The sequence below is a fragment of the Panulirus ornatus genome, chromosome 7 (assembly GCF_036320965.1).
Source record: "Panulirus ornatus isolate Po-2019 chromosome 7, ASM3632096v1, whole genome shotgun sequence".
Classification (NCBI taxonomy): Eukaryota; Metazoa; Arthropoda; class Malacostraca; order Decapoda; family Palinuridae; genus Panulirus; species Panulirus ornatus.
In genome coordinates, this window is record NC_092230.1 from 614,329 (window position 1) to 630,429 (window position 16,101).

The window sequence follows — 16,101 nt, forward strand, 5'->3', positions numbered from 1 at the left end:
TCTGATGCTCTGTACATGCCTTCACCCTCTCAATCAATATCCTCCCATATAATTTACCAGGAATACTCAACAAACTTATACCTCTATAATTTGAGCACTCACTCTTATCCCCTTTGCCTTTGTACAATGGCACTATGCACGCATTCCGCCAATCCTCAGGCACCTCACCATGAGTCATACATACAGTAAATAACCTTACCAACCAGTCAACAATACAGTCACCCCCTTTTTTAATAAATTCCACTGCAATACCATCCAAACCTGCTGCCTTGCCGGCTTTCAGCTTCCGCAAAGCTTTTACTACCTCTTCTCTGTTTACCAACTCATTTTCCCTAACCCTCTCACTTTGCACACCACCTCGACCAAAACACCCTATATCTGCCACTCTATCATCAAACACATTCAACAAACCTTCAAAATGCTCACTCCATCTCCTTCTCACATCACCACTACTTGTTATCACCTCCCCATTTGCGCCCTTCACTGAAGTTCCCATTTGCTCCCTTGTCTTACGCACTTTATTTACCTCCTTCCAGAACATCTTTTTATTATTATTATTGTTATTATTATTTTTATTATTATTATTATTATTATTATTATTATTATTATTATTATTATCATTATGATTATTATCATTATCATCATTATTATTATCATTATTATTATTATTATTGTTATTTTCTTTCTTTTCTTTTCTTTCGTACTATTCGCCATTTCCCACGTCAGCGAGGTAGCGTTAAGAACAGAGGAATGGGCCTTTGAGGGAACATCCTCACCTGGCCCCCTTCTCTGTTCCTTCTTTTGAAAAATTGAAAAAAACAAGAGGGGAGGATTTCCAGCCACCCGCTCCCTCCCCTTTTAGTCGCCTTCTACGACACGCAGGGAATACGTGGGAAGTATTCTTTCTCCCCTATCCCCTATTGTTATTATCATTATTATTATTTTTTTTATTATACTTTGTCGCTGTCTCCCGCGTTTGCGAGGTAGCGCAAGGAAACAGACGAAAGAAATGGCCCAACCCCCCACATACACATGTATATACATACGTCCACACACGCAAATATACATACCTACACAGCTTTCCATGGTTTACCCCAGACGCTTCACATGCCTTGATTCAATCCACTGACAGCACGTCAACCCCGGTATACCACATCGCTCCAATTCACTCTATTCCTTGCCCTTCTTTCACCCTCCTGCATGTTCAGGCCCCGATCACACAAAATCTTTTTCACTCCATCTTTCCACCTCCAATTTGGTCTCCCTCTTCTCCTCGTTCCCTCCACCTCCGACACATATATCCTCTTGGTCAATCTTTCCACACTCATTCTCTCCATGTGCCCAAACCATTTCAAAACACCCTCTTCTGCTCTCTCAACCACGCTCTTTTTATTTCCACACATCTCTCTTACCCTTACGTTACTCACTCGATCAAACCACCTCACACCACACATTGTCCTCAAACATCTCATTTCCAGCACATCCATCCTCCTGCGCACAACTCTATCCATAGCCCACGCCTCGCAACCATACAACATTGTTGGCACCACTATTCCTTCAAACATACCCATTTTTGCTTTCCGAGATAATGTTCTCGACTTCCACACATTCTTCAAGGCTCCCAGAATTTTCGCCCCCTCCCCCACCCTATGATCCACTTCCGCTTCCATGGTTCCATCCGCTGCCAGATCCACTCCCAGATATCTAAAACACTTCACTTCCTCCAGTTTTTCTCCATTCAAACTCACCTCCCAATTGACTTGACCCTCAACCCTACTGTACCTAATAACCTTGCTCTTATTCACATTTACTCTTAACTTTCTTCTTCCACACACTTTACCAAACTCAGTCACCAGCTTCTGCAGTTTCTCACATGAATCAGCCACCAGCGCTGTATCATCAGCGAACAACAACTGACTCACTTCCCAAGCTCTCTCATCCCCAACAGACTTCATACTTGCCCCTCTTTCCAAAACTCTTGCATTTACCTCCCTAACAACCCCATCCATAAACAAATTAAACAACCATGGAGACATCACACACACACACATTATTATTATTATTATTATTATTATTATCATTATTATTATTATTATTATTATTATTATTTATTGTATGATATATTACATACAAAAAGAAAACATATTACAAACATAAACTAGAGGTACATAACCATAAAAAAGGAAACAACAATGTACAGCACTTTCTTGAAACTTGTAAACACAGGATGTGAGTATGTGTTCATTGAGTGGTTAAAGCCTTAGTTTACAACGAATTACACAGCTCTTTAGTTGAAAATATAAACACAAAAAACAATGAAAGGTTAAAGTACATAAATCTTTGGCTATTTACAGTAGAATCGACTCCTGTGGATATCAAGACTCCCCAGAAATATTGCTGATGAATCATTGGCTTTGCCTTTAAACAACCGGAGCGCAGCCTTGAATCTACAGGAGCCCCATAATAACGGTCCTGGAGATATTTTGGTGAGTGCATGTCAGTCCTGCGAGTCGGGGAGGTGACAGGAAGAGGCGTCAAGAATGGTTAAAGGAAAGGAAAAATTAAGGGAAAGAAGGAAGATTGTAGATGATCAACATACTGGCATAAGGGGGAGCCTTTAAGACAAGAAGAGGGCAGTAGCGGTCTTGTCTTGAGCCAACAGCAGAGTTGGGAGGTCCTGGACGCAGTGTTGTGAACGCCAGAGTATGATGTCTCTCTTAAAAGATCTCTTAAGTGTTTACCGATCAACAACCGGTGAGTAAATGTGGAAATTTAACGTGTTAATGGTATGTTCTGAGGCTTGAATATGGAATACAGGCGCCGGGCCCATTACTGTTCTAGTGTAAGTGTGAAGCTTATGATCCAATGGTGGGTAGGGCTGTGACCACTCTTGGGTCTACACGAGATCGAGACCATCGCCAGTGGGGTCGAGTAGCCATGGGTAGTTGTGTGGGCAATCCATGCAGGTGAAAAGATTGAGGGTCTCCCCTCGGAGTTCCCTGCTGGTCAGCTGGCACGTGTTGGGCAGGGAGCAGTAGGGAAGACCTTTCACATCGCATTTCTCCTTCCACTCTGCGAGGTCCCTGATGCCGGTGACGTCTGTGGGACTCTGCATCCACTGGATCACCTGCAACATATTGACGAAGTACACGTCGTTCTGATTCGTCTTCTCGTCGATAAATTTGCTTAAGGCTTTCTTAAAGTCTCTGTTGCTCTCTAGCCACGCAGCGTGGAAGTGTAGGCCTAGCGGTGCCCTGTTGGTGTTGTAGTGCCGCTGGAAGTTATGCTCCAGGAAGCTTGCGAACTGCTCCCCCGTGCGAATGTTGGTGCAGGAGCTGACGAAATGGCAGCCGGGAAGGTCCTCGTCGAAGAGCGGGTCGTCGCGACGATCTAGTTCGTTCATCACCATCTCCCACACCGGATGGGACCTGGACGGGCAGTTCTGGGAGTTGCCATGGCACTTGTGTGGCATCCGAAAGTACATAGTGTAGGGCCAGAGTGGCACCCTATTCAGCGGTGCGGTGATAGACGCGTCATAGATGAACAGCTGGTCCGTCATCATCTCAAACTGAGTGTTGCCGCCTACGCGCAGGTACGGTGCACGAACCCCGATGATGGAGTTGTCGGTGATGTTGGCGAACCTCTCGATTATAAGCCTGGCGCCGGCCATTTCGGTGAGCCAATCGTCATAAGTGCCATAGGACCAGTAGTCGGGGTCCTCCCGGTTACTGATGGAGAACACGGCGATCTCATGACCCTTCCGATGCAGCTCTTGCACGGCGGAGTAGTTCGTGTACCTGTGCGAGACAAAGAACGTGCCCTTGACCTGACATCCATTCGCGTTCTTACGCTCGTCAGAGAAGATCTCTTGATATAGGTCGACGTTGTCTACGTTGACGGCGCCGGAGAAGGTAATGGTGATCATCTGAGGTGTCTGGGTCGGCTCCAAGTTGCCGGGAATCCGTGTGCCGTCCGACGAACAGAAACAGTCCGGCAAAACGCACTGTTGCTTGTCGCACGGCGGAGCTCGGTTTGGGTCCTCCTCCACACCTAGAGATAGACAGATGGATAGAAAGATAGATAGATAGATAGAGAGATAGTAAGCAATTAATACACTTTTGCACCGTGGTGCAAAGGGAACCACCACACTACCACACTTGAAACCTCAGGTTCGATCCTAAATTCAAGTTGATATGTTGTATTCACAAATGAACTTGTTCCATTATATCCGACGCTGAGCAACTTTGGTTAACATTTCCCATAAGGTTCATGAATGATAATACAGTGAACTGGTATAGAAACCGACATCCTTAAAGAGGTATCTGCTTATAGAACAGTATTATGTAGAATTGTTTTGTATAAGATACATTCTACGTCACAATATATGTCATTCAGTATTTCTCTGTCAGCGGCCTGTATGCTCACCGACAACCAGCTCAACACAAGATATTAGTTAGGTCAGTTGCAAACCATATCACCCACTAGAACCAAATCACCATTCGTTAGTTGCCAATGGGACTTTCTGATAGCCAATCAGATACCAGAACACCCACGAAGGGCCAATTATATGTCAGAGCGCTGAGACCCAATCAAAATTCAGAATACTCACAGAGAAGCAAGGATTATCATAACTAATGAGTTACAAGCCAAAATACTCACAATTAACTAATTACAGGACATACGATTCATTATGAGACAATTATAGATTAAAATACCCATTAGCAACCAATCACAAGCCACCATGTATACACTCAGTCAATCAGTACTAATCCGAAGAATCAGCATTAACCAGTCAGAAACCAGACAACACACTGATAGCCAATCAAAACCCCTCATGCATTCGGCTAATCACCATACATTCGGCCAATGACGAGAGCCAATCACAGGCCAGCTATCATACTCACTGCAGGCGTTCTCGTCGGACTCGTCGCCGCAGTCGAAGTTGCCGTCGCAGAAGAGGTCCTGGGCGATGCAGACGCCGTCTCCGCAGGCCAGCTGGCCCTCAGGGCAGAGGGGCTCGTCCGTGTCCAGCAGGGGCTTGACCTTTGGCGGTTCTTCAGGTGCGGACGGAGCAGGGAAGAGAAAAATGTGGGAGATTAGAAAGTGGTCATTATACGTAGCGTCTTGGGCTGGGATGAGGAAGATTATATAGTGGCTATTTTCACTCGTTTTGGTGAAGCAGTGGGAGTTCTTAACCGGTGATGTTAAAAAACGTTAGATGAAGACTTTGTTGTCTGTGGCAAATACAGGGTTAACTGTCGATTAATTGGGTTAACTGCCAATTGATTGCGTTAACTCTCGTCTTACTGGGTCAGCTGTCGATTGCTTGGGTTAACTGTCGATCTACTGGGTTAATTGTCGATCATTATAGTGAACATTTGATGGTAAACATGACATGAGTGTGGTTAGCGCCTATGAAGGGTTGGTTCTACGCCCTTATCCTTCCTAACACCCTCTCCCTCGCCCTCCGATATACTCATTCCCTTAGTCTACTGTCCCTCTACTCACGCCATCATCCGCACAGGCTCCCTTCATTTATCTCTACACCTACTAAAGCCATCCTCCCTCCACTCACTCCGTAATGCTTTCCTCCACCAACACCATGATCTCTACCCACTTTATCATCCACTCTTCCACTCACATCCTCATCATTTCCTTCATCTACACCCTTATTCTCACCTCCACCCACATCATCATACGCCCTTCCATCCACTCTCACTTCTTCCCTCCAGCCACTCCTGCTTCCTTCCTCCACCCACTTCTACTTCCTCCCTCCATCTACTCCCACTTCCTCCCTCCATCCGCTCCCACTTCCTTCCTCCATCCGCTCTCACTTCCTCCCTCCATCCGCTCCCACTTCCTCCCTCCATCCGCTCCTACTTCCTCCCTCCATCCACTCCCACCCAGGGAAAGTGCCTAAGACTGGAATCATCCTAATGTATAAAAAACTTTCAAGAAAGGAATAGTGGATAAGAAAGAGGAAAAATGCACTTCAAACTAACTAACTACTCTGCTTCTAGCTTAAGTTCGCTTTAGGATTTCATCTTCCGCAAGGCTTTCATAACCTCTTCTCTCTTAACCAAATAATTCTCCTTGACCCTCTTACTTCGCTCACCATTCAAACCATAACACCCTACATCTGCCGGTCTATCATCAAACAGATTCAATAAACCTTCAAAATACTCACTCTATATCCTTCTCACTTCATCACTACTTGTTATCACTTCCCTCCTTACCCCTTCACCGATGTTCCCATTTGTTCTCGTCTTTACCATGTTATTTATCCCCTTCCAAAACATTCTTTTTATTCTCCCTAAAGTTTAATGGTACTCTCTCACCCCAACTCTCATTTAGCCTCTTTTTAAACCCTTGCTCCTTTTCCTTGACCTCCTGCCGCTTCCTCTTTTACATCTCCCAGTCATTTGCACTCCTTCCTTGTAACTATCGTCCAAACGTTTCTTTCCTCTTTCACTAACAACTTTACTTCTTCATCCCACCACTCACTACTATTTCTAATCTGCACACCTCCCACCTTTCTCGTGCCACAGGCATCTTTTGCACATGTCGTCACTGCTTTCCTAAATACATCCCATTCCTCATTCCCTAAATACATTCCTCATCCACTCTTCTCACGTCATTTGCTCTCACCTTTTTCCATTCTGCAATCAATCTCTCCTGTTGCTTCCTCACACAAGTCTCCTTTCCAAGCTCACTTACTCTCATCACTCTCTTCTCCCCAACATTTTCTCTTCTTTTTTGAAAACCTCTATTAATCTTCACCTTCGCCTCCACAAGATAGTGATCAGACATCCCTCCAGCTGCCCCTCTCAGCACATTAACATCCAAAACTCTGTTTCACACGCCTATCAATTGACACGTAATCTAGTAATGCCCTTTGACCATCTCTCCAACTTACATACGTAAACTTATGTATATCTGTCTTTTTAAACCAGGTATTCTCAATCATCAGTCTTTTTTTATCACACAAATCCATTCACAACACAACACTGAATACCCCATGTACACCAATTATACCCTCAACTGCCACATCACTCACCATCGCAATTAAATTACCCATCACTAATACCCAGTCTCGTGCACCAAAGCTGGTGACAAACTCACTCAGCTGCCCCCAAAAGACTTGCCTTTCATGATCTTTCTTCTTATGACTGGGTGCATAAGCACCAATAATTGTCCATCTTTCTCCTTCCATTTTCAGTTTGAGAAATGGGTGGTAGCCTGAATGCAGAAGAGACAGTATAGCTCGTACATGCCTGAGGAGTTTGGTACCGGGCGGAAATATTTCTAGTGTAGTGGATTTCTAGGTCAGGTTGGGTATAGGAGGTGGACATATGTATGTTGAGTCATGATGATGCGAATCATGTTTTGTCAAGGTAGTATTTGCAAGGGGTAGTGAGTAAGGATGAGGGGATCTGATAGTATATATTGCTTAAGCTTGATATAGAGCTAAGCTTTTCATCTGTACCTGGAGGTTGGTAGATAGTTATGAAATAGTTTGGGTGGCTTGCAAATAATCATGTGTCAAGCATGTTGAGGCGGAAATGTACTAGATCATCATACAGGTGTTAAGTGTTTGTAGTTGCTCAGCAAACAATGAACGTTTTGAGTGTTCTGTTTTGTGTGGTTTGTAGGTTTATATATACTTTTGAAAGATGGATGACAAAACAGGTGATTGGTAGATTAGGGTGGATCAGGGAATTTCTTTATGGACGGCACCGACGGATTGTTTTTCTTTGCCCAAAGCTGTTTGCGATAAGTATTCTATGGGTGTTTAGCTTGTTTATGGCCTTTGTGTTGATGTTTGTAGTGTGAGGAGTAAATGCTTTACTGAGCGGGAGTGGCTGTTTATCCAAGGCTATGAGAGGATGCAGGCTAGATCTAAGAGTGTCAGGAGTTAGGAGATTTTCAGTTAACTAATGAACATTCAAGCAAGGCTTATCCAAAGAAAATGTGAAGTACCGTCATTACAGAGAAGTGACAAAATAATAAAACTCTACAGAAAATTCCTCACTGGTGGAGTACCAAGAATTCATAAATATTACACGAAAAAAAAAACAAAAGACGTTAAAGTTTACCTCACAGCATCGAAAAGTCACCTCTCCTGGCAATATTGTCAGTTTTGCGCAGAAGGCTACTCGTCCCTTTATCATATAAGGTTTAATGGTTTTTTATACATGCGACTTATAATCATCAATCTCGTAAAGTGGGCATAGCACTATGTTGCTTTCGTGATACCTAATACGATGATCAGATCAGCCGGTGTGTGGCAACACTGACTGGGGTTATTGCCAACGCCGCTGGTCACACCCACATTCCCCAATCTTCACATAAATCCTATGGAATTTGATGATAACCTCCAGTACAACACATTTTGTGATAGCTATAGTTACGTATACAAATGTCTTACTATAGTTGATTATATCCTATTCATGTGTCTATCTGTACTTTTATCTCACGCTCGATTTTTTTACTGAAAACTTAGCGATCTCTTTGCGAGGGATGATAGCAAAGAAAGAATATGCCATATGAGCGGACACTGGAAGGCCAAGTGCTAGGAACAGAGAGCCTTAGAAGGTAAGGAATAAGGAAGACTACATAATTCACGTTAAGGAAAATAAAGATTAGAATGAGAAAAATAAGGAATGTTGGAAGTGTGGTACTTCTTGGAAGTGTGGTGTAAGTTGGAGGTGTGGTACATGTTGCAAGTGTGGTACATGTTGATGGGGTGGTACATGTCGTAAGTGTGGTCTAATATATAGTAATATAACATATGGCATCCTACGTTACGCAGTACACAGACGAAAGTCGGTGAGTATCCAGCCACCTTGGAGACAGTTTACCCAGCCCGAGGGCATAACGCTAATATCTTCCAGGAGTCCACGTAAGCCATACCTCGCTGTTACACCGAATGTCTTTATAAAGTGTGCAAGGCTCGTCTCATTGTGAGCCAATATGTCTACAAGAGACACTGATAACTTCAATTCCAACAGGGCACCAGTAGAGGCAACAGTTAGGGTCGTGCCGCGCACCAGTTAAGGTTGTATAACAGTGGGGGTCGTGCTGCGCACCAGTTAAGGTTGTATAACAGTGGGGGTCGTGCTGCGCACCAGTTTGGGACTATATGAACAGTGCACGTACAGGCCGACTTGACTGGAAGATGTTGGCCGTCGCTTGGCGAGGAGCGGCGCACGCCCGGCTCCCTGTACACGTACCTGACAGGAAGGATATGGCTCATCAGCAAGCAAGGATTCCCGTGAGCTCGGACCCCGTACACCCTGTCGTCGATACAACTAAGATCGTCAACTACGTGTAGGAGTAACCAGTTGATGCTCCCGTAAGTGAACTTTTACCAACAGGGACTCGGAGCAAAGCCGCTAGTCAGTATTATGGTGGGCGGCAGGAGGCAGAGCGTATTGCTTGTTCTGAAGTGTTTAATTTCATGAACTAAATTTCATTTACACTTCTTAATTAGAAAGTTTAGGTTAATAATTACAGTTATGTTAGGATGCTGCCATACCATTTCTACCGCTGATTTTACAATTAGATATTGAATGTAAGAATATTCTCGGCCTTTCCTTAGCCTACAGGAAAGTGGTGATCACAGTATGATTGGCAGTCCATTGGCTTAGCTGGGTCATTTATGTTTTCCTAAAAGGTTTTACTTAAACCAGGGCTTATGAGCCCACATGGTAATCTTACTTTATAATCATCAACTGTCAGATGGTACTTATAACATCCACCCTATATTGTGTATCCCTACACACACACACACACACACACACACACACACACACACACGCAAACACACACACACACACACACACACACACACACACACACACACGCAAACACACACACACACACACACACACACACACACACGCAAACACACACACACACACACACACACACACGCAAACACACACACACACGCAAACACACACACACGCAAACACACACACACACACACACACACACACACACACACACACACACACACACACACGCAAACACACACACACACACACACACACACACGCAAACACACACACACACACACACACACACACACACACACACACACACACAACACACACACACACACACACACACACGCAAACACACACACACACACACACACACACACACACACACACACACACACACACACGCAAACACACACACACACACACACACACACACGCAAACACACACACACACACACACACACACACACACACACACACACACGCAAACACACACACACACACACACACACACACACGCAAACACACACACACACACACACACACACACACACACACACACACACACACACACGCAAACACACACACACACACACACACACACACACACACACACACACACACGCATATATATATATATATATATATATATATATATATATATATATATATATATATATATATATATTTTCTACTACATTAGTTCCATGCATTTATCAAAGGCTTAGAACAAGCTCATTAATTTTTTTCTTTAACTAGAGATGAAAATGTTTGTAATTTTTACTACTTCTGGGAAAGTGAATCATTCTTTTACATCTTCACAATTTATGAGTTCTTAAGCATTATTTTCATACAGCAACTAACAGCAACTAGATTTTATGATTAACATTACATAGATATATCTGTGAAATGTTCATACTTTGTCCTGCTTTTCTCATGCATCTACTCTTTCTCATGATAACTATGATAATGTTTGTTTTAATGTATGTTCTAACCCTTATGCTGGGAATCGCCATACTATGATTTGCATAGCAAGTGCTGGAAGTTATTGCATGAACACTAGCATTGGCTATGTTTACTTTGAACAACTTCCAATACTAAGTGTCTCTTGGTCACTATAGGTGCTTATTCCAGAGACTACCATTTTTCTGGGAGTAATTCTGATGTAAATATATATACAGATAAATGTAAGTACTATCTCTGGATTCAGGGGAGAAAGAATGCTGCACACATACCTCCTACATGTCAAAGAAAGTAGATACGTTGGGCGGGAGTGGGAGACTGGAAATATTCCCAACCTTTATTACATCCCATGAGAACGAACAGGGACAAGTCAGATGAAGATCCTTATTCTTTTTGATTTCTCATTATTTATGGTAAGTTAATATTCGTTACCTTTCGATTATTATATTTGCAAATGAATATATGGGAGCGGGGGGCTGGAAATCCTCCCCTCTCGTTTTTTTTAATTTTCCAAAAGAAGGAACAGAGAATTGGGCCAGGTGAGGGTATTCCCTCAAAGGCCCACTCCTCTGTTCTTAACGCTACCTCGCTAATGCGGGAAATGGCGAATAGTTTGAAAGAAAAAAGAAAATATATATATATATATATATATATATATATATATATATATATATATATATATATATATATATATATATATATATATATATATATATGTGTGTGTGTGTGTGTGTTTGTGAGTATGTGTGTGTGTGTGTGTGTGTGTGTGTGTGTGTGTGTGTGTGTGTGTGTGTGTGTGTAAGTGTGTGTTTATTATCTACTTATTTATACTTAATCGCCGTCTCACAAGTTACAGAGGTAGCGCAAGGAAACAAACGAGGAATGACCCAACCCACCCACATACACATGTATATCCATAAACGCCCACACACGCACATATACATACTTATACATTTCAACGTATACATACACGTACATACACAGACATATACACATATACACATGTACATATTCACACATGCTGCCTTCATCCTTTCCAACCGCCATCCCGCTACACATGAAATGGCACCCTGAATCCCCCCAAGCGGGCGCGAGGTAGCACTAGGAAAAGACAACAAAGGCCACATTCGTTCACACTCAGTCTCTAGCTGTCATGTGTAATGCACCGAAACCACAGCTCCCTTTCAATACACTCTCTTCTGCTCTCAACCACATTCTTTTTATTACCACACATCTGTCTTACCCTTTCATAACTTGTATATATATATATATATATATATATATATATATATATATATATATATATATATATATATATATATATATATATATATATATATATATATATACATATGTATTTCCTGGGAATATGAGAGAAAGAATACTTCCCACGTATTCCCGCATTCCCCACGTGTCCTAGAAGTCGACTAAAGGGGACGGGAACGGGGGACTAGAAACCCTCCCTTCCCTGTATGTTAAATTTCTAAAAGGGAAAACTAAAGAAGGAGCCACTCAGGGGGTGCTCATCCTCCTCGAAGGCTCAGATTGGGGTGTCTAAATGTGTGTGTATGTAAACCAAGATGAGAAAAAAGGAGAAATTGATAGTATGTTTGAGGAAAGGAACCTGGATGTTTTGTCTCTGAGTGAAATGAAGCTCAATGGTATAGGGGAAGAGTGGTTTGGGAATGTTTTGGGAGTAAAGTCAGGGGTTGGTGAGAGGACAAGGGCAAAGGAAGGAGTAGCACCACTCCTGAAACAGGAGTTGTGGGAGTATGTGATAGCGTGTAAGAAAGTAGACTATAGATTGATATGGGTAAAACTGAAAGTGAATGGAGAGAGATAGGTGATTATGGGTGCCTATGCACCTGGACATTAGAAGAAAGATCATGAGAGGCAAGTGTTTTGGGAGCAGCTGAATGAGTGTGTTAGTGGTTTTGATGCACGAGACCGGGTTATAGTGATGGGTGATTTGAATGCAAGGGTGAGTAATGTGGCAGTTGAGGTAATGATTGGTGTACATGGGGTGTTCAGTGTTGTAAATAGAAATGGTGAAGAGCTTGTAGATTTGTGTGATGAAGAAGGACTGGTGACTGGGAATACCTGATTTAAAAAGAGAGATATACATAAGTATACGTATGTAAGTAGGAGAGATGGCCAGAGAGCGTTATTGGATTACGTGTTAATTAATAGGCGCATGAAAAAGAGACTTTTGAATGTAAATGTTCTGAGAGGTGCAACTTGAGGGATGTCTGATCATTATCTTGTGGAGGCGAAGGTGAAGATTTGTAGGGGTTTTGAGAAAAGAAGAAAGAATGTTGGGGTGAAGAGAGTGGTGAGAGTGTGTGAGCTTGGGAAAGAGACGTGTGTGAGGAAGTACCAGGAGAGACTGAGTACAGAATGGAAAAAGGTGAGAACAAAGGATGTAAGGGGAGTAGGGGTGGAATGGGATGTATTTAGGGAAGCAGTGATGGCTTGCGCAAAAGATGCGTGTGGCATGAGAAGCGTGGGAGGTGGGTTGATTAGAAAGGGTTGTGAGTGGTGGGATGAAGAAGTATGATTATCAGTGAAAGAGAAGAGAGAAGCATTTGGACGATTTTTGCAGGGAAAAATGCAAATGAGTGGGAGATGTATAAAAGAAAGAGGCAGGAGGTCAAGAGAAAGGTGCAAGAGGTGAAAAAAAGGGCAAATGAGAGTTGGGATGAGAGAGTATCATTAAATTTTAGGGAGAATATAAAGATGTTTTGGAAGGAGCTAAATAAAGTGCGTAAGACAAGGGAGCAAATGAGAACTTCAGTGAAGGGGGCTAATGGGGAGGTGATAACAAGAAGTGGTGATGTGAGAAGGAGATGGAGTGAGTATTTTGAAGGTTTGTTGAATGTGTTTGATGATAGAGTGGCAGATATAGGATGTTTTGGTCGAGGTGGTGTGCAAAGTGAGGGGGTTAGGGAAAATGATTTGGTAAACAGAGAAGAGGTAGTAAAAACTTTGCGGAAGATGAAAGCCGGCAAGGCAGCAGGTTTCGATGGTATTGCAGTGGAATTCATTAAAAAGGGGGTGACTCTATTGTTGACTGGTTGGTAAGGTTATTCAATGTATGTATGACTCATGGTGAGGTGCCTGAGGATTGGCGGAATGCTTGCATAGTGCCATTGTACAAAGGCAAAGGGGATAAGAGTGAGTGCTCAAATTACATAGGTATAAGTTTGTTGAGTATTCCTGGTAAATTATATGGGAGGGTATTGATTGAGAGGGTGAAGGCATGCACAGAGCATCAGATTGGGGCTGAGCAGTGTGGTTTCAGAAGTGGTAGAGGATGTGTGGATCAGATGTTTGCTTTGAAGAATGCATGTGAGAAATACTTAGAAAAGCAAATGGATTTGTATGTAGCATTTATGGATCTGGAGAAGGCATATGATAGAGTTGATAGAGATGCTCTGTGGAAGGTATAAAGAATATATGGTGTGGGAGGAAAGTTGTTAGAAGCAGTGAAAAGTTTTTATCGAGGATGTAAGGCATGTGTACGTGTAGGAATAGATGAAAGTGATTGGTTCCCAGTGAATGTAGGTTTGCGGCAGGGGTGTGTGATGTCTCCATGGTTGTTCAATTTGTTCATGGACGGGGTTGTTAGGGAGGTGAATGCAAGAGTTTTGGAAAGAGGGGCAAGTATGCAGTCTGTTGTGGATAAAGAGAGCTTGGGAAGTGAGTCAGTTGTTGTTCGCTGATGATACAGCGCTGGTGGCTGATTCATGTGAGAAACTGCAGAAGCTGGTGACTGAGTTTGGTACAGTGTATGAAAGAAGAAAGCTGAGAGTAAATGTGAATAAGAGCAAGGTTATTAGGTACAGTAGGGTTGAGGGTCAAGTCAATTGGGAGGTAAGTTTGAATGGAGAAAAACTGGAGGAAGTAAAGTGTTTTAGATATCTGGGAGTGGATCTGGCAGCGGATGGAACCATGGAAGCGGAAGTGAATCATAGGGTGGGTGAGGGGGCGAAAATTCTGGGAGCCTTGAAGAATGTGTGGAAGTCGAGAACATTATCTTGGAAAGCAGAAATGGGTATGTTTGAAGGAATAGTGGTTCCAACAATATTGTATGGTTGCGAGGCGTAGGCTGTGGATAGAGGTGTGCGCAGGAGGGTAGATGTGCTGGAAATGAGATGTTTGAGGACAGTATGTGGTGTGAGGTGGTTTGATCGAGTAAGTAATGTAAGGGTAAGAGAGATGTGTGGAAATAAAAAGAGTGTGGTTGAGAGAGCAGAAGTGGGTGTTTTGAAATGGTTTGGTCATATGGAGAGAATGAGTGAGGAAAGATTGACAAAGAGGATATATTTATCAGAGGTGGAGGGAACGAGGAGAAGTGGGAGACCAAATTTGAGGTGGAAAGATGGAGTGAAAAAGATTTTGAGTGATCGGGGCCTGAACATGCAGGAGGGTGAAAGGCGTGCAAGGAATAAAGTGAATTGGAACGATGTGGTATACCGGGGTCGACGTGCTGTCAATGGATTGAACCAGGGCATGTGAAGCGTCTGGGGTAAACCATGGAAAGTTCTGTGGGGCCTTGATGTGGAAAGGGAGCTGTGGTTTCGGTGCTTTATTACATGACAGCTTGAGACTGAGTGTGAACGTATGTGGCCTTTGTTGTTTCCTGGCGCTACCTCGCACACACGAGGGGGGAGGGGGTTGTTTTTCCATGTGTGGCGAGGTGGCGATGGGAATGAATAAAGGCAGACAGTATGAATTATGTCCATGTGTATATATGTATATGTCTGTGTGTGTATATATATGTATACATTGAGATGTATAGGTATGTATATTTGCGTGTGTGGACGTGTATGTATATACATGTGTATGTGGGTGGGTTGGGCCATTCTTTCGTCTGTTTCCTTGCGCTTCCTCGATAACGCGGGAGACAGCGACAAAGCATGAATACAATAATACAATTATATATATATATATATATATATATATATATATATATATATATATATATATATATATATATATATATTTATATATATATATACATATATAATTTAAAATGAGAAAATGGGTAAAACAAGAGAGAATTGATGCAATCGAAAACAGAAAACTGGCTGTTGTAGAACAGAGAAGCAGCAGTTAGCAGCAGAGATGGAACAAGAGATAGCAGATAAGACGACCACGTATGCTAGATGGAAAAGATGACGAACATGTATCACAAGATATGTCATAGACGGCATTAAGGAACAAGAGAAATTAAAGAAAAAACATGATAAATGAAAAATGGGCTGCGGTGCCCCTCATGTGCACTCACTCTCCAACTTGTCGCAGTTCTTGACGCGCTGCTTCCAGTCGCACACTTGGCGGTCCACGT

The 16,101-nt window shown here is 42.8% G+C and overlaps 1 protein-coding gene across 1 annotated transcript in view; it reads right to left on the reverse strand.

The window, feature by feature from the left end:
• Positions 1-2,129: 2,129 nt before the first annotated feature.
• The window catches only part of LOC139749358 (chitin deacetylase 1-like), a 43,552-nt gene continuing 29,580 nt past the window's right edge, over positions 2,130-16,101 (reverse strand). Inside the window, exons 4-5 of the mRNA XM_071663097.1 lie at positions 4,905-5,054; positions 2,130-4,050 (exon numbers count right to left, since the gene is read on the reverse strand). Coding sequence (XP_071519198.1) covers positions 2,897-4,050; positions 4,905-5,054 — 1,304 coding nt within the window. The 3' untranslated portion in view covers positions 2,130-2,896. The remainder of the gene's footprint in view (positions 4,051-4,904; positions 5,055-16,101) is intronic.